The following is a 20,489-nucleotide window of genomic DNA, read 5'->3' as shown; positions in this document are numbered from 1 at the left end:
CCCGCAGCGCTGTTCCCCAGCGGTAGATTACGGTCAGCGGTCACACTACTCCTACGTCAACCAGACTTTAGCAGGTATCACACGCGCATGGCCCGCCTAAGTCATCGTGAAGTGTCTGTTTACATGAAGCACGATCACATCAGAGTCAGCACAGTGAGACACAGAGAGCACTGCTACAACTTTATTAGAGACATATGGACTTATAGTGAGTTGTTTTCGCCTGACACAGCCCTCTAACACCCCTGCTTTGTTTAAAATGATTGTCGAGAGATGCGCTCACGGCGATCATACGTAATGGATCGCACGCGCTGTCCGCGTGCTTGTGCTCATGCATGAAGTAAACCGTGCTGAAGCCCACCTCTTTGAAGTGTGCCGAAGCACAGAAGCAAATCGTGCTCAAGCACGGCACGGTTGCGGTCACACTGGCCATTCCAAACGTGCTTTAGGGCTGAAGCGTGCTTAGGCATGGCACGATTGGCCAGTGTGACCGTGTCCTTAAACTTCTTTTACTTCTCAAATACTTCAAATTTTTAGCTGAAAATAATGTAGCTTCTCAATCCGACAGCGCACTTGACCATTTGATTGTTGGGCTCTTCAGAGTTACACATCCCAGTGTTTGTAGAAGAATGCAGCTCCATTCTGTATTTTATTTACAAAATGGACATGAAAATAAAGACTGAGTCAGACAGGAAATGACAATTGCACTTGCGTTGTGCATCAATGCTCTGGTTTAAGATGGAGTCTACTGCCTTTCCATTGTTTGCATCACGGTTTAGTGATCATATTAGCTATGAAAAATAGGTTTTCCAGAGCACTTTGAAAGAAAGAACAAGAGGTTAATGGCAATATAAACAGCTATTCAGTGAGCTGTTGTGGAAAAAGTTACATTCTCATCTTGTGTTGTAGTCCCACAAAGTCAGAGTTCATCAGAGCCAAGTACCAGATGCTGGCATTCGTGCACAAGCTGCCCTGCCGAGAAGATGATGGTGTAACCACTAAAGACCTCAGTAAGGTAGGGGCTCAAAATTAAGCAGCCAGGGGACTGAAAATGTATGAAACTAGGTATAAGTACAAATGATTCATAAGTGCATATTATTTCATAAAGAATCTCAATAAACTCTGTACAGATGCCCTTACCAGTATGACAGTGGTATGAGGGTGTGTTTCTCATTTTTTTCCTTTGTTTTTTTTTTCTTGATAAGCAACTCCACTCCAGTGTGCGTACAGGGAGTTTAGAGACGTGCCTTCGACTACTGTCTCTGGGCGCTCAAGCTAACTTCTTCCATCCGGTCAGAAAAGTTCTTAATGTCAATCCACCTTTCAATGAATGAGTTAGGTGTTTTGGTAAATTTCTTTGGCCAGTCCTGATATTGTGTGTATGGTTGTTTCTGTTTAACATCCAGGAAAAGGGCACTACACCTCTCCATGTGGCAGCCAAAGCAGGCCAGAACCTGCAGGCTGAACTGCTAGTGGTGTATGGTGCAGATCCTGGGGCACCTGACATTAATGGACGCACACCTATGGACTATGCAAGGTACATGACAGCAGATGCACAAAAATTAAAACTATAATTATGTATTGTGCTTGTTGGTGGAGAGGAAAAACATTAAAGAAAGGAAAAGGGCAATATATTACTACTTGTTTTTGTGTGTGTTTCAGGCAGGCTGGCCATTTGGAGCTAGCAGAAAGGCTTGTTGAATGCCAGTATGAACTAACAGACAGACTAGCATTCTACCTATGTGGACGGCGACCAGGTACTTCCTGCATTAGTTCCTTAGCTACTTGTTTGCACCTCAGTATAGTGGTTAATTTTGTGCCAAACGGGTAAGACCAGTTGATAAAGTGCCCTCTCTTTCTTTCCGTCCCCTCTTTTCCTCTCTGTTCTTCTCAGACCACAAAAATGGGCATTATATCATTCCCCAAATGGCAGACAGGTATGACCCTTAATGTTATTTTTGTATTCAAGCAGTTTTAACCACCTTGTATGAAACATCTGTAAAGACATACTTGAATTTTGCAGCTGTTTAAGTTGCCACAATTCCCCTGACTGTTTATGGCACTTAGTATTTATTGCTGTTGCAATTCAGTGTCCTGGCCTGAGGGTGGCACTACAGGATGTGGATCTTTTCCACAAATGTATTTGAGTAATGAAAAAAAAGCAGCTACATAGTTAAGATTGCCGCCTATTGTAAATGATAATGTAAGCCTCACCAATACCTGCAATGATGTATACTGGTAACAATCTGCAGGCTTGATCTGAGAGCTTCAGACATATTCATTCAGGAAACAAAGGATTAGGTTCGGCATAACTCTGCTTAGCCAAAGTTTTTGTACACACTGTAAATTTTAAGCGCAATCATTTTTAGGGTCCTGTTTCTTCAGGGTAATTCTCATTTTAATTATAGACATGGTTTTTATTAGCGACAGACCGATACAGATTTTTTAGGGTTGATTCCAATACCGATTATTAGTGGGCAAGGAGGCAGATATCCGATATTAATTTGTAGTCAAAGTGAAAATATTGGCGTTAAAATTTTGAATAATACAAAATCCAACACTTAACTGCATTCAAATGCCTTCAAGCATATGTTTATTAAACAGCTCCCAGGCTTAGCCGCATATTTTATACAATTACATGAAAACTTAAAAAAATAAATTGCTAAAGTTTTCCACCGTAAATAAAGTTTTCCAAAATTTCAATGTAACTGCAATAAAACTGGACAGAATTGAGTTTGTGCTGCCTTTTACAGGTATGCAATGCAGTTGAATTAATTTCTTGTTTAGTTTTCATGTGACTGTTTTTGAATGTTTTCACCATCTAGGACTTCTAATCAACAACAATTGTCTCCCATTTCACTATGAACTGTTCAGCGATCTGCCGAGCTGTGCACATACGTTCAGGGAGGGGAGAATAGAGTTCATTAGGTTTCTACTCTCCCACACACATACTTTTACTATGACTTTTTCCATATCAGTATTATCAGCAACCTGAATTCATGTGATCAGCGGACACGTCTGGAGGAACTGTCAGTGAGGAGAGCTGCCGCTTATGTTTATATAACATTATTGGGCTTACAATAACGTTTGTTGTGAGTTACAGAAGACTGGAAGTTTATTACAATTTAGTTATTACTAACCCTAACTTACCTTCAAAACATATATCTGCTATCCAGAGTTTCTCCTCTTGGCAAAACCTTTTTTTGTCAACGTTGTGTGTGTGAGAGAGAGCGCACAGCCTTCAATGCTGATTAGCTTTTACCTGAGCCATGACTCTGCTTGTATCCTATCAGATAGTCCTGTGGGTGGGACTGTACTGGGGACTGAGAAGTGACTGCAGACAGCAGCAAGGCTGCATCAGAGCCAAAACAACACAGTTTGAATGGGTTTCTTATCGGCCATCGGATTACAAAAAAGGCAAATGCCGATATGCCTCAAAATACCAAATATCTGCCCGATAATTGGCCCGGCCAATAATCGATCTATCCCTAGTTTTTATCATGTTTTGTGCTCAGTCAGCTGAACTAAAAAATTTGTTTGCGCTTGCTGTGCCTCGCTACTCTGTCTCTAGCATTGTCCCACCCACAGTACTATCTGATTGGTGACAGAAGAATTTTTTTTAAGTTTTCATTGAACTTTATGAGCCTGGGAGCTGTTTAATAAACATATGCGTAAAGGCATTTGAATGAAGTTAAGAGTTGGAGTTTGTATTATTCAAAATTTTGACGCCAATATTTACATTTTTCTGCAAACGAATATCAGCTCTAAATATCGGTTAACAGCTTCCTTGACTACTGACAATTGGTACTGGCCCTGGTAAAACCATAACGGTCTATCTCTAGTTGGAACCTAGGTACAGCATACCATCAAGTAGATCCATATTCTGACATCACTCTGCCTTAACTTTAAAAACAACTGTGTAACACTTCTCAGTGGAATTAAACAATGTTACAGCGGTGAACTCCACCACAGGTATCCTGAGCTGACGTTAGCCCACAGTCAGGATAACACTGCTTGGACAAAAGTTACACACCTCTCACTAGAGTAATACCAAGTAAAATCACACACTATTGATATTGCATCCAACTGCCGTCAAGGAAATGCTTGACCAGTGGCATTTGGGGTTGAAGAAAGAGCTGTTTGTTAGCACTAATTTATGGCATAATTTTGGATTAAGGATTTGATTTCCTTTTTACCTGTATTGAGTTTTTTTATTCAAAAGTTTAAATTCTTAATTTGGGGCTTACAGCTGGAATGCAAACCTTTTGAAGGTTTACTTACCAAAGTACAGAAATAACAAACAAAACCTCAGTACTTAACAGGTAGTGTTACAGATAATAGCTGAATAAGTGTTTTTTTATGACATGGGACTTTATGACCTGGGATTGATTATTTTTTGAGTCTAGAAATATGTAAGACACCCCTCTTTATAGGCCCTGCAAGCACTTTGTAAATTATACTGAAGTAGTCTCACTTGAATACATTTGTCTGTTCAAGATCCATGACTTGAAATGAGATTATCTGCACCTACAAATCAGTTGTTGTGAGTTAGTGAATGCTGTTTCTTAGTACCTATGGTCGGGTTAAATGGGAACCCATTTACTGCACTCGGACCAAAACTCCCTATGACCACAGAAAAAAAGGACATAAGAGCAGAGGAACGTTAAAGCAGAGTAAGAGAGTATAGGCTAAAACATGAGCTAAACTGTTTGTGATAATGTTTCTCCCAACCCACATGCAGCAGTTTTTCTGCTGTGAACTGTTTAAACTTGAGAGTATCAATAAAGAGCAAAGTAACTCTTATGATGCAAAGTGTAGCATAAGGATTCCCTGATGCTGCATGTTATAGGCACGTCTTGTGGTACGACGCTGTGAGGAGCGCTTAACAGCTAATCTGACCACTCATTGCTTTGTATTCTGCAAAAAGTTTTCTCGAGCAAAGAAAAGTAGTGTTAAACAAACACGTCTTGGAAGAGTCACGACAGTGGTGATAGTGCTTGTTGGTAGCCGAAAATTTATCCCAGGTAAAAGAAGTACTGGTCATGGATAGTCCACACAGTGCCTTTAAGGATGTTTTTTTTTTTCTCAAAACACCTGACCCAATTTTTAGGTGATTCTGACATCCATCAAAGTTTTCTTTCATAAGATTTGATCTTGGCTACCCTTCCCTCTGTCCACTTCTTCTTTTTCACTCATCTTCTTTTCTCCCCTATTTGCTGCGCTTGGTGGAGACAGAGCTCGTCCAAAGTGCCCAACTCAGAGGTATCTTTCTTTCCTTGCTTCTGTTTCCAGAATCTTTTTCCTAATTTCTACCCCCTCAGCCCTAACTTCTCATTTTCTGTTTTTTTTCTATGGTCCTTCTTCAGTAACATTGACAAGGTGAAAAGAAAATCGGTTCTTATTGTGTTGACTAGAAAATATAGTTGGAACATTAGTTGTGATAAATATCTAGAGGGCTAGTTATGTTCACAATGTATAATTAAATTCTCCAGTAAAATCTTTAAAATTCATCCTAAGTAAAGCTTTGTTTCCTTAAATTAAATTTGAATTCAGACCATTCAGTTACGCCTTATGACTACGTCAAGCTATTCTGATGTAACATTCAGAGCATCCCACTCTAGAAACTTCCTTCCCTCAATCTGTCAATTCTTGAACCCTTCTGCTGTCAGGATCCCTTTCCACCCCATAACGTCTTTCTCCTCTTTCTCTCTCTGTTTTTATTTCCCTTTCTCTACCTGTCTCTTCATTCCATTTGTTTTTTGTGTTTTTTAGCCTTGATCTCTCAGAGTTGGCCAAGGCTGCCAAGAAGAAACTTCAAGCGGTGAGTAAAGTTCATGAGAAAATAAAACAGCTTATTTGGTCTCAGTTTATATTGAAAAAGAGACTATTCAAATTTTCAGTTCTTTAGTTTTTAAAATGATGTTTACAATCAAGGGCAAAGTAAAAGCAATACACGGTGGCTCCCATGTTTTCTTTCTTTGTTTTAAGAAAGCACTCTGGGAAGGACTTCATTTAAGCAGTTATAGAGGTGGTTACTTAGTGAGTGGTACTTGATGTTAGAGCCCGGAATTTTTGTTACAATATGGGTCATTGTTACATTTCGGGCTCTTAACGCGCCTCTTTCACCTCTCTCTAACTGCTAGGTCAGGGGCTCATCCCCAGATCTTGCGGTCCACATGCTGAAGTGTCCATTGGCAGGCCACTTAACCCCCAACTGCCCCACTTGTTATTGCTAACGTTAATTTACAGAATTAGTTCATATCAGTGGGCTCTTCACACAAAAGTCTATGCCCCAGGTGTATGAATGTGGTGTGAAAGGGCAATGTGACTTATGTAAAAGCAACTTGAGTGGTCAAAAGACTATAGAAAGCACAACAAATATAGAAATACAGAAATTATTCACATCCAGTTTAACAGTTTTTTCTGATGTTTTGGCTCATTTTCATTCTTAAGACCAGGAATATCCAAAAAATTTTTCAAAGAGGGCCACATGCAGAGACATATACCAAAAAAGACCAAGTCATTCACCAGAGGTGAGGAATATTGCATCACCTCTAGTGTATTAAAGTTAAACTCAGTCAATGTAGGTTAATTATACTTCATAACAGAATATGCCTTAAGAAAAAATCTCAACTTTCTATAATTGTATTTTCATGACTTTTTTACAAACAGGGTAAGAAGCTTATTCTCAAAACAGCAGTCAGAATGGCGATCCCCTCCACAGCCCAGTATGACAACAGGTAAATAAGGTGACAGAGGAATGGGTACATTTAAGTGAGATAGGCCATTCCTCTGTCCACTACTAGTCAACCAACATTCATTAGAATTTTTTTTTTCAAATTTAATTGACCAAAATAAGTAAGTAACTTGGCTTGTCAACACATAAACACTGTGTAATATATTTAAACTCACCCATAATGGGAACAGTGCTGCACCTAGTGGGAGTAGTGATGCTGTGCTTTACACTAAAGGATGGTTGGCAGGTCAAGACTAAGTTTGGTGATTGAGATGCAAGGGGCATTATGGTAAATGGACTAATACTTATGTAGTGCTTTTCTAGTCTTTCTGACCACTGAAAGTGCTTTACACCTCAGGCCTTGTACACACATAGCTAGGTATTTTCAAGAAAGAATAGCCCACCCACCCTCAGTTCATTTTATTATTACTTATTTATTACTTTCGTCCACACACACAGGGTAAGCTACCGAAAAGTGTGGCTGGAAGCATGCCAAACCCTTATGTGTCAGTGTTTTTCAGATGGAAAACCTGTGCCAATTTATCAGGTGTGGCATATGAGAGAACCAAAAACTCTGTTTCCTGGCATCTTCGCAAAACCATGATACAGTAGTTTTCTAAAAAAATTTGGCCAGAGTTTTCAGAAAACATCGTTTTTAGTGACATAAAACTGTGGTTTCATGTGGGTGACAGGCGTGTAAAAATGTGTGCCATTTCCCAGATACCTGGCTATGTGTGGACATGGTCTCAATCCCTTTCACCTATCCAGGACATTCACACACTAAGGGTGGAGGGTTTGCTCTGGGAGGAGCACCAGCAGAGAGACCCTGTACCTCTTAAAACAAGTAGCAGTCATCACACTAAACAGATTTATTGGACAACCTGTCCACCTGAGAAAACCACGCAGAATCATGAAGTGCTTTAAGTCTGCATCTGTTTTTCAGAGATTTTCTTTGGCTTCATCATTTTAAACTGGAGTGAGGAATTTCAAAAGTGATCTTTTATTTTAATGTTCATGTATAAATGCACGGTTACATTATAGTCACATTCCCACTGCATTCATTCTCTGATTGAAGAGTCCATCAGCCCATCCCATCCACACTTTTTGGTTCAGTCAGGTGTCATTTTGCTTCTGTGATTCTGGCAGCTCAACAATCGGCTGTTTGAAGAGCTTGCTATGGATGTCTACGATGAGGTAGATCGCAGAGAAAACGATGCAGGTAAGCCTCATGCCTCTTCACTCCCTCCTTATGCTCCCTAAGGGAGAGACTTGTCTTTTTATGCTTTTCTGTTTTGCTGCATTGAAATGTTTTCACTGACGCCATTTTCATGAACTTTGTAAAGAGTTATGTGTGCAATGCAAAAACGGATGAACACTTTGCATTTGTCTTCTTTTCCATCTTATGCTCACAAACTCACCAAACTTGATGCATGAATCAAGCCAAAAAAATTGATAATGTAGGGGAGTAAAACTGTTTTGTAGTGTCCCCGATCCAGTTCCAGTTCTAGTACAGCCCCTGGAGGCAGTTCATCAAGAAAGATAAAACTTTCCTAAACATATCCAGCTTTATCAAGCATCATCTAAAATAGTCACCTAAATGTCAAAGTGAGATGAGGGTGTTATGCCGCGACCACACCGGACATGAATTTGAACGTGCGAGTCTGGACGCTGGACTATTTTGACAAGCTGAGGGGCTGACGCGCGTCACTGTTCAGGTGGAGTAGAGAGCCCGCTCATTCAAAGACGGAAAGCCCAAAAAAAAGCATCTGAAAAACAGTGAGCTGTGGTTTCAAAAGCATAACAAAAGAGTGTCAAGCCTTGGAGATCACAATCAAGGCCTGCAACCCCACCCTCGACCCCCCGACCCATGTTCCCGGAGGTCTCCCTGGGGATAATGAAGGGGATGAGGAAAGAGTTTGACATCCCTGCTGTAGAGTACACACGTCGTATCGTATAACTCAGGATGATGACAACCCGCACATACTATTTTCTCCATCTTCCAGCGGGGTTGGAGTCGGAGCAGGTGGCAGTTCCCCCCCAATGCCATCAACTCAATGACGTTGTTGGGAATGTCATCGCTGATTGGCTGCCACGGCACAGCCTCACACGGATTCGCGTTGAAAGTTGAATATTTTCAACTCGAGCGTAAAGGCGTCTGATGCCCCAAACGCGCTGGCGCTCCAAACGCGCCGCACAAATGTGTCCAACGCGCCACCCAAACGTGTCCAACGCGCAGTCTGGGACGAATCAGCATTGAAGCGCATCTTTGCATTGACTTTGTATGCAATCTTGATGCAAATTTGCACCCGGTGTGGCTGTACCATGATACAGCATTCACACAATTCACTTAACAGCTGGTGTAAAGCTTGAAGAGATTTAAAAACCCTTTGCCTTTTGTGTAGAAGTCAATGATGTAGTCAGGACCTAGCACACATTTGGTGATTTGCCACAACACAGGAAGTACATTTGATCTCATTCAGGCAGCCATTTGGGGGAGTCTCCATGCACTTATTCAAAACCCACAAAAAATTGTGTCAATGACTATGTAAACACAGAAACTACCAAAAGAAAGAGTAGGTCTTCTTTTATCAAGAAAAAAAGTTTGTGTCTACATTTTTCCATTCTTACCTAATCCAATTGGATCAGTTCATGGTAAATTATTTTGGGGTCTACTACTTGATTTCTTTGTTCCATAACCCTCAGGTCCCAACCTTAAGGTCAGTTGTAAAGTCACAGTGAGGATCTCGTCTTGTCTGCATAATATACATGCAGAAAAGAGATTCTGATTTCTGGCTGAGAATGTCTCACTCCACGTTGATAGGCCGTGCTGTGATGTTTTTTGATAAGTGAAGCTGCTGGCATATCAGTCTAGTTTCAGTTCACCTGAAGATGAAACATTTTAACTATAATTGCTGAGATGATGCAGCTGTAGCTCTCTGTTTGTATGAGCCATGGTGTTTGTTTGTTGTGGTCGAGCCATAGACTGTATGGGCTCAGTGACCCTACTTATCATGGTCATCTACTTCCTCTTCCGGCTGAACGCCAGGGCGTTCAAGACAGGCAAAGTACTGCTGAATCCAACCACAGTCCGATCTCATGCTGACCAAGCCTATAGTCTGATTTCTTAGGCTACAAGTAACCAAGCCAGTAAACAGCTAATTTCCTTTTTATTGTTTTTTTTATTTTTTTGAAATAGATTGCTTACTGAATTATTTGCTTATTTAATTGTTTTGCCTGTAAATCTCTATTTACAACCCTCTTAAAATTCAATAGTAAAGTAAATAATGCAATTTTTCAACTGGTATTAAATTTTTTATGAGGGGTGTATGGCTGCAGTTTCATTAAGAGTCCCTGTAGTGTTGTTTGGTCCTAGGTTCAGGCATGATGCACAAGCAAAATACACACATCTATTTTGGTTAAACAGGCACTGGTCACTGACTTTTTAAAAAAGTTTTCAAGGATTACTGGGGCTAGTCACCCGTAGGGGTGGGAATTGTTAAGATTTTGTCAATACTGATGCCCTTATCGATTCTGCTTATCGATCTGATCCTTTATCGATTCCCTTATCAATTCCTGTTGTGAAGTTACTTGGTACAAACAGTAGCTTTACAGGTTTTCTGTGTCAACAACATTTAACATTTAACATTTGCTATTTTGTAGGCTTTACACGATCACAATTTTTGGGCCGATCACCGATCACCGATCACTGATCAGTGAGTATAAATAAACCGATAACCGATCACCGATCCAATCACGTGAGGAGCAATATTTAAACTACTTGTTTATGTACATATATACTTATGTGCTGTTTCCTGAGTATCAGTCTTGCCATGCCCCAATCTGAGTGAGATACATGGGTTAAACATCAATGACCTCTGGAGGGCATTAAAGGACTGACAAGTTCAGTTAAGTTCAGTCTGGATAATCAAAAATATAACCCAAGACAAAAATAATTAGCCCAACTTATAGTAATTAAATTACTTTATTGTAATTAATTACTTTCCTGTAACACGTAAATACTGCAAATGAAGGACAGTAATGCTGCCTCAAACATACTGCAGTATATCAATTAAATTAACAGTCACAGACTGTAACTCTAGTACAAATTAGGGCTGTGTATTGATAAGGTTTTAACGATTTCAATGCCTTATCAATCCCTGCTTATCTATCCAATTCCTTATCAATTCTCTTATCAATTCTCAAAAATATGTGGACACACCCCTGCGTGTCAGCGCAAATCTCTCTGCAGGTACATTATGTTGCTTCGCTCATCAAAAGATAGATTTATGCTGAACAGAGGGTTCAACTCGTGGATTAGAGGGAGTTACAACGCAAAATGGCACTTTACTTTCCCCAGGTAAGAGTCAAACAACTCCCCAAGCATGCAACGTGTCTCTGTTTCTCTCTCTCCAGTTAAATTGATGTGGATCGCCCATCTGCGTCCCGTCTGCTTCTCCGCAGTCACAAACAGGATGAGCGCAGACGTTTGTCACAAAATACTCAAAGGGCGCGTAATAGTAATAAAAGCCATTGTAGAAAGTTGTGCTCTACAAAGCCAGCAGTGTGCCTGGACATATCGTTGGCTTCTAATCCCTCCAAGACCGACCATGTCAGTCCGAGACCCATCGAGAACGGGAGACCCCGAGACCAAGACAAGACCAAGACCAAAGACTGTCGAGGTCGTGACAAGACCGAGACCATGAAAAAGTGGTCTCGAGACCAAGACCGGTCACGAGAACTACAAGCCTAATTCCCGCATCGTCTTTTTTTGGTGAAATATAGCCACACCTTGGACCGTGTAGTGCGAGCCGGTGACATCTCTGCAACTGAGAGGTCTAGCAGCAACAACGAAAAGCACATGGAACGACGTCACCGTGCATTGCTCGTGGGGTGCCTTCGTTTGCTGTGTTAGCACACCCCGGGAGGAATCGATAGGGGAACCGAAATGGAGTTTTACTAGCAATTTCAAGGAATTGGCTAACTGCGGACCCGGTTCCAAATTAGAACTGGTTATCGATGCGCAGGATGCAAACAAATAAACATGTTGATGCTGTGAAACTACTTGGAGTAAATGAGACAGATTAAACACGACCGTGACGTCATTGATTGATCGGTGATTTATGACATGACGCCCGATCCCGATCATTACAAAAAATGCCAAATATCGGCCGATCCGATATAGCCGATATGATCGGTGTAAAGCCTACTATTTTGTTATTTTGGTAAATAAGGTGATTTGTACCATTTACCATAAACGGTTGCTAGGCGCTACCCAAGTAGCTGCCTGTTGCAGCAGCTCTCTCGTCTTTGTCCGTTTCTTGTTAATTTTTTCGTCTCTTTTTCGTAATCTTTGTATTTGGAGTGGATCATCACTTTGTATGGTTCATTGTCGGTCACGGACACCAAACTTTTTGTGGCTTCGGCGGTATTTTTTACTACTTTTCTCCTGTGTTTGTCTGGAGACCCTACATGTAACCATGGCTGCATTGTTTACATGCGAAATTAGCTGTTAGCAGCCTGTAGCATGTCAATGCTAACTAGTGTAGGGCTTGATGATTTCCCTCGAGCTGAGGAGGAGGCGGTGAGGACGACGTGCTGGTTCTCGGATGTGAGCTGGGAGGTGACGACGTGGACCTGTCCTTCCATCCATCGTTGTTGGGAACGTGGGATCTCGCTCCGGGGGATGGATGAGCTAGCTGTGCTAATCCAGCGGCATCGTGCTGTTCACGGACGTGGTTGACGGAGCTGACATCGGACGCCGCGACACATCAGAGGAGCTTCGCCTGCTGTGAGCAGACAGGATCCAGGAGACAGAGACTGAACAGACTGCTTGGGAGTCTCAGTCCTGGACCCTGTGGAGGTGGAGACTGGCTGGGCTGGAGAGTGGTGGACGAGTGGTGGACGGGATGTCGTCATCTAATTTCTTATGGACATTTTTGCACTTTCTATACTCTTTCTTACTTTTGTTTTCTTAAATGCTGCGGTGACTCCTGAATTTCCCCTAAAATAAATAAAGTATTTTCTATTTCTATTTCTATTTCTATTTCGAATGTACTGAATATGAATCTCCTGAGAGAGAGTAATGTACATTTCTTTATGAAGTCAGTTCTTCAGTAAAACTGAAAATCCTGAATCAGAGTTTTCTTGGGAAACGTTATCTAACTGCTAAGCTAAGATAGCTGCAGCAGACTAGTTGATGTGAGGCCCGGCGGCTCTGGCACAATGTAAAGAATTTATAAGGGAATTGTTAAGCACAAAGTCTAACGATATTGATGGATTGAAACATTTTTTATCGATTCTTAACAGAAACCGGTTCTTGATTCCCATCCTTAGTCACCTGTTAGGGAATACCCACTGAGCACACTTTCATCCAGGTCTCCTGTAGTAAACCTCATTTAAAGAGGGTCAGGCAGACACTTTCAGTAGAATATCCTTAAAAGGGGTAGAAATGTCCTAAAAGGGTTCATTTTCACCAGTTTTTCCAATATATCTCACTTCCTGTTGACATTTAACCACAGTATAGAGATACTAGTTTTGTAAGTCCTTGGGACCTGGATGGGGGAACAAAAGATGGGCTGTTTTGAAACCAAGTGCCAGGAATTCAGGATTGTACTGGTAACTCAACACAGTGAGTGCAGCATCCCACTAGTGAGAGATATTTGTTGTAGGTAGTGTCTATCAGCTAAGACATCTGTAAAGGCTGCTCCCACACATCCTCACATAGTCACTCCAGTTTCCTCCTCCTCTCCTCAATCCCCTCCTTTCCTAGCAACAACAAGAGCTTTTGGACATTCCTTAACTGAGAGTCGAGGGAAGTATTAAAAGATTATCCAGAGCTTTGGGGTACAGGGAAAGTGTGCTTACTGTTCATGTTATGTATAAAACACATAAAAATTCAAAGCCATTTCAACTGTTCTTTGAGTTATGATGACGGCACACAAGTGCTGCATGGGATGTGCAGCTGCTCCATACCTCGACATTTGATATGCTGCACTCCAAACACAAACCTGAATGTTCTCATACTCACAGCATGTCTCACACTAAATGAGGGCGCAAAGCAGCACAAAGATGGGTTGTGGGCTGGAAGTTGGTTTTGGGACCTACTAAACGGGGCTGCACAGCGGCGCAACAGTAAGCGCTGTAGTCTCACTGCAAGAAGGTCACCAGTTCGATTCCCAGCTTGGCTTTTCCCAGTTTGGCTTTTCTGTGTGGAGTTTGCATGTCCTCCCCGTGCATGCATGGGTTCTTTCCAGGTACTCCGGCTTCCTCCCACAGTCCAAAAAAATGCTCATCAGGTTAATTGAACACTAAATTGTCCATAGGTGTGAGTGTGTGTGTGAATGCTTGTCTGTCTCCATGTGTCAGCCCTGTGATTGACTGGTGACCAGTCCAGAGTGTACCCCGCCTATCACCCAATGACAGCTGGGATAGGCTTTAGCCACTCGCGACCCTGAACAGGATATGCAGTTCAGAAAATGAATGAATGAATAAACTGTTACTACAGTTCTTTGATAATAGTTGTATACATATGGGAGGATTTGACTGGGTGTTTGGCAAGCAAAGTTTTGAATTTAACACACAAAAGCTCAAAGGATCATTTTTTGTTTTATCTTTGTTTCTCTAGTCTGGCTTACAACTCAGAACCACAGCACTCTGGTAACAGAACGCAGCGCAGTGCCCTTTCTACCCGTCAATCCTGAATACTCAGCCACACGCAACCAGGTAAATATACAAAGACCTCTTATTCCCACTATGGGTACGATAAATTTGCATTTCAATATTTTTATCTCACAAAACTGAGACCACTAGAAAATATGTTTGTCGACACAAAAGGTTGTGGATCAGCTGTATAAATTATGGAAAGATGTAATCAACTTTTTCTTTTTGCTTTTCAACCTGCTCCATATGCCCTCTTTTGAATTTTGTTCTTAATCATGTGACTTAATCATGCAATCACTGATTTTTATCTCAAGCATAAATCACACACAAAAATAAAGCAACCTCTTTTTCACTTTCCAGGTAGTTGTCTCAAGTTGTGCATTTGTGCTTGTGTGAATCAAAGTCGTAACTGCTGACCTGTTCATTAGGGCCGCCAGAAGCTGGCGCGTTTCAATGCAAGGGAGTTTGCCACACTCATCATCGACATCTTGAGTGATGCCAAAAGGAGACAACAGGGGAAAGCTCTTAGCAGCCTTACAGGTGAGGACGTGTAAAGAAAAAGTGCAGTATTAAGGGTAAAATCTTTTACCTTTTTCCTGTCCTCTCTGTTTAAGTGTGGTACTCTCACCTCCAGAAGCAGCTGTGAAAATACACTACTCACAACAAGTTAGGGATATTGTGAAAGACTCAGTTGATTTCATACAAAGGGTGTTTGTTGTTGTGTTTGGTTTTTGGGAATTTTGGGAGGCAATTGTATTAGGGTGATAGACCCACCTTATTTTTGTATTTTTCGTGTAATGGTCTCAATGTGTACATTGCGCCTTACATATTGGGGCCAGTACCAAAAAATACAAAAAGACAACCCTTTTCAATGTGGTATCAATTTCAAAATTCAATTTTAAAAAGCTTTGTTTTGTCAGAAGGTCATTCCCAGTTTGCTTGAATAATGATTTAAGCAGCCATGAACACTCACAGTCACTTAACGGACAAGCAGCGCCACCTGGCCATAGCGCACATTCAGGTTGGTAGCAGGCAGTCAGATGTTGCTCATGAACTTGGTGTGTCTCAAAGGGTCATCAGCAGACTTGCTGTAAGAAAAAGAATTACTGGCAGTGGTCGTGACAGACCCTGGAGTGGGGCATCATGAGTGATCGACCGCAATGATGACCAGTATTTAAAGACCTATGCACTCAGACACCATCATGCAACTGCCACACAGCTGCAGGCCCGTTTACGAGAAGTGAGGGATGCTAGGGTTTCCAGACAAACCATTATAAGCCGACTCCACTACTTTGGCTTTAATGCCAGATTTCATGTTGTTTCATGTCTAATTTGTTGGGGTAATAAATATTAAACTAACAAAAATAGTGTTTCTTCTCATTCATAAATAGTAATATAAAAAGGAACTGTTACTTATTTAATTAAAATTCCGACAAAACAGGAAAAATAATCATGCAAATAACAATATCCCTAACTTATTGTGTGTAGTGTAGTTTTAAACAGCAGCATTTTGAATGGACTTCAGTTGCTCATTCCCCCTTGTTTAGGAGTCATCTGTGGGACTTGCTCAGATCAGAGTCTCGTAAATTTCCACAAATCTGTTAAATTCTCACCTTAAAGGTACAGTGGGTAGTGACTCATGCATGCATTAATGATTACCACATCATCAGTTAATGGAGAGCGTTAAAAATAAACAATCTGAGTCAAATGGGTGAAAATGGAGGCTCATTCTTATTGATTTCTGATTGAGTTTTCATGGATAAACATTCATAAATATCTGAGACACAGTCAAAGTTGGACTAAAACAGGACACTCTGGGTGCTGGTGGAACTTGGCAAATACCACCCAAAAAAAAAAATGGAAAAAAAAAAATTAAGTTAGTAAAGTAAGTAAGTAAATTTTCTGTAAACGTCCCTCTCCATCCATCCCCAAATGTTCTCAGAGTGATTAAGATTAGGGGAACAAGCAGTATGGTCACATAGAGTGAGCTTATTCCTCTTGAAGAAGTCCTTTGTCAGACACCCATTATGACGTGGGGCAGTTGAAAAACCCAGTCACTACCACAGAGACCAGGGCCCTCAGTCATGAAGGAGACCCCCTGCAACATATCCACAAAGCCAGCCACCTGGCCAACCAGAAGCTTCATTGTTCCATTGAAGAAAAAGCCCAGTTCAGTTGTTTTCATTCAATTGCTTACTCTGTCTTATTGTTTCTTACTCCCATTTCTTCTTTTTTCATTTTGAAACTCTACTTAGAACCTTTTTAAGATCTAAAATGTAAATCTGAACAATTTTTCAATTGGTCTTAAAATTTTGCTCAGGTATGTATATAGAACAGAGGTTCTTGAAAATTTATTGAAGCATGTAGATTTACATGGAAATCAGAGAAGACTCAGCAGTCTTCTTCTGCCCCCCAAAAAGCTTTGCAGTAATAGGATGATGAAGAAAATAATCAGAGGAGTAATGTTTTTTCAAATATATCCTTTTGCCAGACCCACTGGACCTTGGGATTGATGATGATCAGCATGACTACGACAGTGTAGCTTCTGATGAAGACACAGACAGTGAGCTGTCAACCCAAAACAACAACAACACACAACGCAGCAATCGTGCAAAGGTATGGAACTGATACGATCATGAAATCAGAGCGGGACATCCTTGATAATTATAGACTGCTTTCATTTTTTCTTTTAAATCCAATCACTAAAATCTCTGTTTTAAATGACAACGACAGCTCTGGTAATGGGCATGGCTTTGTTACATTTCTCAATAAACACACACACCCTCCTGTCAGTCTCTTGCAAACGGTCTCTTTGAGGACTACGAAAAGCTTTTCTTTTTGACCAACATTATCTTAACATTAGCATCACCCCAGACGAGCCCCAAAATTTTTACGTTCCCCATAGCACTAGGGGATGCAGGGAACAACAAAGGATGATTATTTGTTACCCGGAAGAAGAGCGGAGACCAGGAGCAGTTGTCAGGAGAATCAGGGGTTTATTCAAATATTCAATAGACCTCACCGGCAGCCAACACTTGTTATTTAAGTGAAACAAAAACTCAGATCAAGAGGAAGGTGAGAGTCCAGATTGCTTCTGCAGCCTGGATCACCGCACACACGGAAATGAAGCCCCGCTCTCCCCTGCTGCTCACAGCCTTTTAGCTTCCCCCCTGCCACCTGCTTGACACAAGTGATTTGAGTTTCAATCATCAGCAAGAGACAGAGCACCAACCTGCAGAGGAAAACAGAGAGGGGAGGGGGGAGGAGAGAGCAACACCACACACACAGCCCATAACACTCCACCTCAGTTGTTTGTTAACTTGCCCAACTTTTGGTCCTCTTTGCTCTGGACAATCACTGCACCTTTCTAGGTCTTGCTCCTGTCCATAGCTCCTGTCACTGCATCTCTACTGTGATTGCTGAGCCTAAGTGAGGTGACTGGCTTTATAGAAAGCTGGCACCCTCTGCTGTTGTGATCGAGTTGTGACTGTCAGCATGTGTTATTGGTTAGACCCCAGTTATACGACACCCCCCCTTTTTCTAAATTATTTTTGGCGACAAAAAACGTGTCATATATTCAGGTCAGTGCAGTAGTTAAAACTTTGGATGCTTTTCAGAGCAGCCTCTGCCATCAGTGTGTAAATGTAGTCTGAATGCCACATGAAGTACAAAATAATCATGTGTAGGATCAGTAGATTAAAAATAACGCCAGAGTCCTTTTGTGGTTTTTCTTCAGCACCAACGACTCTGGATCTTTTTGAAAAAATGCCATCTTCATTTTGATTTAAACATTGGCATACAGAGGAAATAAATTACACTCTATTGGGTAATGTTGCGAATTTTTTTTTACCGTTTATAAGTGTAGCAGTGAGTGTTGTAGAGGGAAAAACTGTTGAGCTCTGAAGAAAACAAAATGAAAGATTTTCAAGGAATCATGTGACAGAGAGTGGATCAGATTTCTGCACAGACAGTAGCAAAAACAGTCCTTTGTGTCATCCTCACACAAACGAATGCAGTGTTTTTAAGTTTAACACTCTTCATCCCAGACCACATCTATACTCTAGCTGCAAAAACAACATAATATTATGTGCTGTCTTTACAGTAATGTTCAGCAATACATCATTTTAAAAAAATTCTTAAAACAGTGTGTATTTCATATTGAAGAGCTTTGTGTGTCTCATTATGTCTTTCTCTCCACTCTGTTGCTGTCTTTTTGTCACCTGATATTCATGTCTTGTCTGTACAGAGTATGGATTCCTCAGACTTTTCAGATGGCCCCATAACTCTACAAGAGTACTTAGAGGTGAAGAGGGCTCTGGCCTCCTCAGAAGCCAAAGTGCAGCAGCTGTTGAAGGTCAACAACAACCTGAGTGAGGAGTTACGGCGGCTTCAGAAGGAGGTAGGAAGTATGCAGAAGGGACAAAAGAACAAGTTAGGCCAATAAGCTTGGACAACCAGTGGAGGGATGTTGGCAGGAGAGACAACAGAAATTTGGGCCCTGTTTACGCGATCTTTCATCCAAAAATGCTAAAACGCAGTGAAAAAAATCTGTGTTTACCGGGAAACGCTGAGGGACTGAAAATGCTGTAATAAGCATGCCAGGCCAGTAGATGTCCCAAAACTGTCTTGTACAGAAGCCATTTTTGGGACGTCTCCACTGAAGTAGAATTGGGTTGATCATCTGGTGCTTTGGTAAATAATAAGTGCAGAAGTGGAGCAACAGATGCACATTTTGTATAGACAGTCAGCAGATTGAGCAGTACATGCACAACATGGTAGTCCACAATGGTTGTACCAACGGTACTGTTGTTCTGTTGTATGCGGTCAAACGGAGCAGAGCGTGAAAACGCCGGCTTGATGTTTACACATCAACGGTGTTGGCAGTGTTTCAGAAAAATCCCACTCTGGGGGCCATTTCCAAAAGTATGTGTTTTACGTCAGCTTAAATGCTGTTTCCATGTTAATGGGAGGCTGATACGCAACAAAACTTTTGCATTTCACCCTAAAACCGTTGTCGTGTAAACTGCCCCTAACAGAGTAAAGGTTAAGTCAGTGTAATAACCCTCATTTTTGCGTCATTGTCTTGTTTGTTATAAGTCAAATTGTGTTCATTAGTGGCTTCCAGTTACAACTTATTGACCAGAACTTTATCAGCGTGTTTGCTGCTTGAATCAGGGTTCAGGGAGAGGGAGGGAGGGAGGTAGACGTGCACTTAAACAAGCAAACACTTGTGCTCTGTCACTGCAGACAACAAAAAATATGGTTGTTTCAAGTGGTAGCCATTAGCCACCTGTGCAGGTGGGGCCCCCTTTCCGTCCACTGCCCTTTGAAAACAAATGATGTATAAAGAATATTAGCCTTTAAACTTCTTCAAAACCAGTCCATGTCTGCCCCATGCAACCCATGAGCTACCATAACCACACATGCCTACCCTTCCTGTACTGATCTGAGTTAAACAGTGTAAGGAAGCCTTTTACTGAACCTGTGATGGCGGATGCTTGTCTTTGACCATTCAGTTAAACCCCTGCCCTTTAACCTCCCTGATACCACTCCTTATGTGCCCCCCCATCCTCTCATCCCTGCTTCCCCTTCCTGCTTTCCTGTAGATCACACGGATGCAGACAGAGAACAGTGTGCTGCGAGGGTGCCAGCAGGCTGGGGGGACAGCTGGCTCTGGGGTAGGGGGTGCTGGTGGAGGAGGAGGGGTAGGTGTGAACTGGCAAGGGTGTGGGGGGAGAGGGGGTATAGATGGAGGGGGTCTGGGTGTGTTTGGGCCTGGAGTGGAGTCCCTGGTGCTCTCTGTGCCCTCCTCAGCTGTCCCCCACTCATATCACCAACGAAGGGACCGCCAGGCCTTCTCGATGTACGAGCCAGGGGCAGCCCCCAGCTCCACGGCCCAAGGTCCCCCAGCCCTGGACTCCCTGGCAGCCCGCCTGCAGCCCCTCAACACACCCAGTGTAAGTTAGAACTACCCTGCCCCCTCCAACTTTCCACCTTCCAGTGGCTTGTAGCTCTCTATAGTCTGACTGCTGGGAGTTAGACCACTACAAAGCGTTGTATAACCCTTCAGTTCTCTCTGTCCCTTTGAAAGTCTAGT

General features: G+C 41.8%; 1 protein-coding gene across 4 annotated transcripts in view; it reads left to right on the top strand.

Moving 5' to 3' along the window:
• git1 (G protein-coupled receptor kinase interacting ArfGAP 1) overlaps positions 1-20,489 on the top strand; it is a 39,908-nt gene that overhangs the window by 5,211 nt on the left and 14,208 nt on the right. For 2 of the 4 annotated variants that reach the window (XM_074678939.1, XM_074678938.1), the window contains exons 5-16: positions 907-1,012; positions 1,203-1,289; positions 1,404-1,534; positions 1,660-1,754; positions 1,892-1,934; positions 5,233-5,259; positions 5,770-5,818; positions 7,880-7,952; positions 14,358-14,455; positions 14,821-14,932; positions 16,884-17,008; positions 18,639-18,791. In XM_074678939.1, the coding sequence (XP_074535040.1) occupies positions 907-1,012; positions 1,203-1,289; positions 1,404-1,534; positions 1,660-1,754; positions 1,892-1,934; positions 5,233-5,259; positions 5,770-5,818; positions 7,880-7,952; positions 14,358-14,455; positions 14,821-14,932; positions 16,884-17,008; positions 18,639-18,791 (1,099 nt within the window). Of the gene's footprint in view, positions 1-906; positions 1,013-1,202; positions 1,290-1,403; positions 1,535-1,659; positions 1,755-1,891; positions 1,935-5,232; positions 5,260-5,769; positions 5,819-7,879; positions 7,953-14,357; positions 14,456-14,820; positions 14,933-16,883; positions 17,009-18,638; positions 18,792-19,998; positions 20,350-20,489 lie in introns of all 4 variants that reach the window. The other 2 variants (XM_074678937.1, XM_074678940.1) reach the window with 2 other exon arrangements.

Source organism: Halichoeres trimaculatus, unplaced genomic scaffold (assembly GCF_033239565.1).
Source record: "Halichoeres trimaculatus isolate MK-OKI-2021-1 unplaced genomic scaffold, fHalTri1.1 fHalTri1_scaffold_9, whole genome shotgun sequence".
Classification (NCBI taxonomy): Eukaryota; Metazoa; Chordata; class Actinopteri; order Labriformes; family Labridae; genus Halichoeres; species Halichoeres trimaculatus.
The sequence above is the reverse complement of the archived record's forward strand: the minus strand, read 5'-3'. Positions and strand labels throughout refer to the sequence as shown.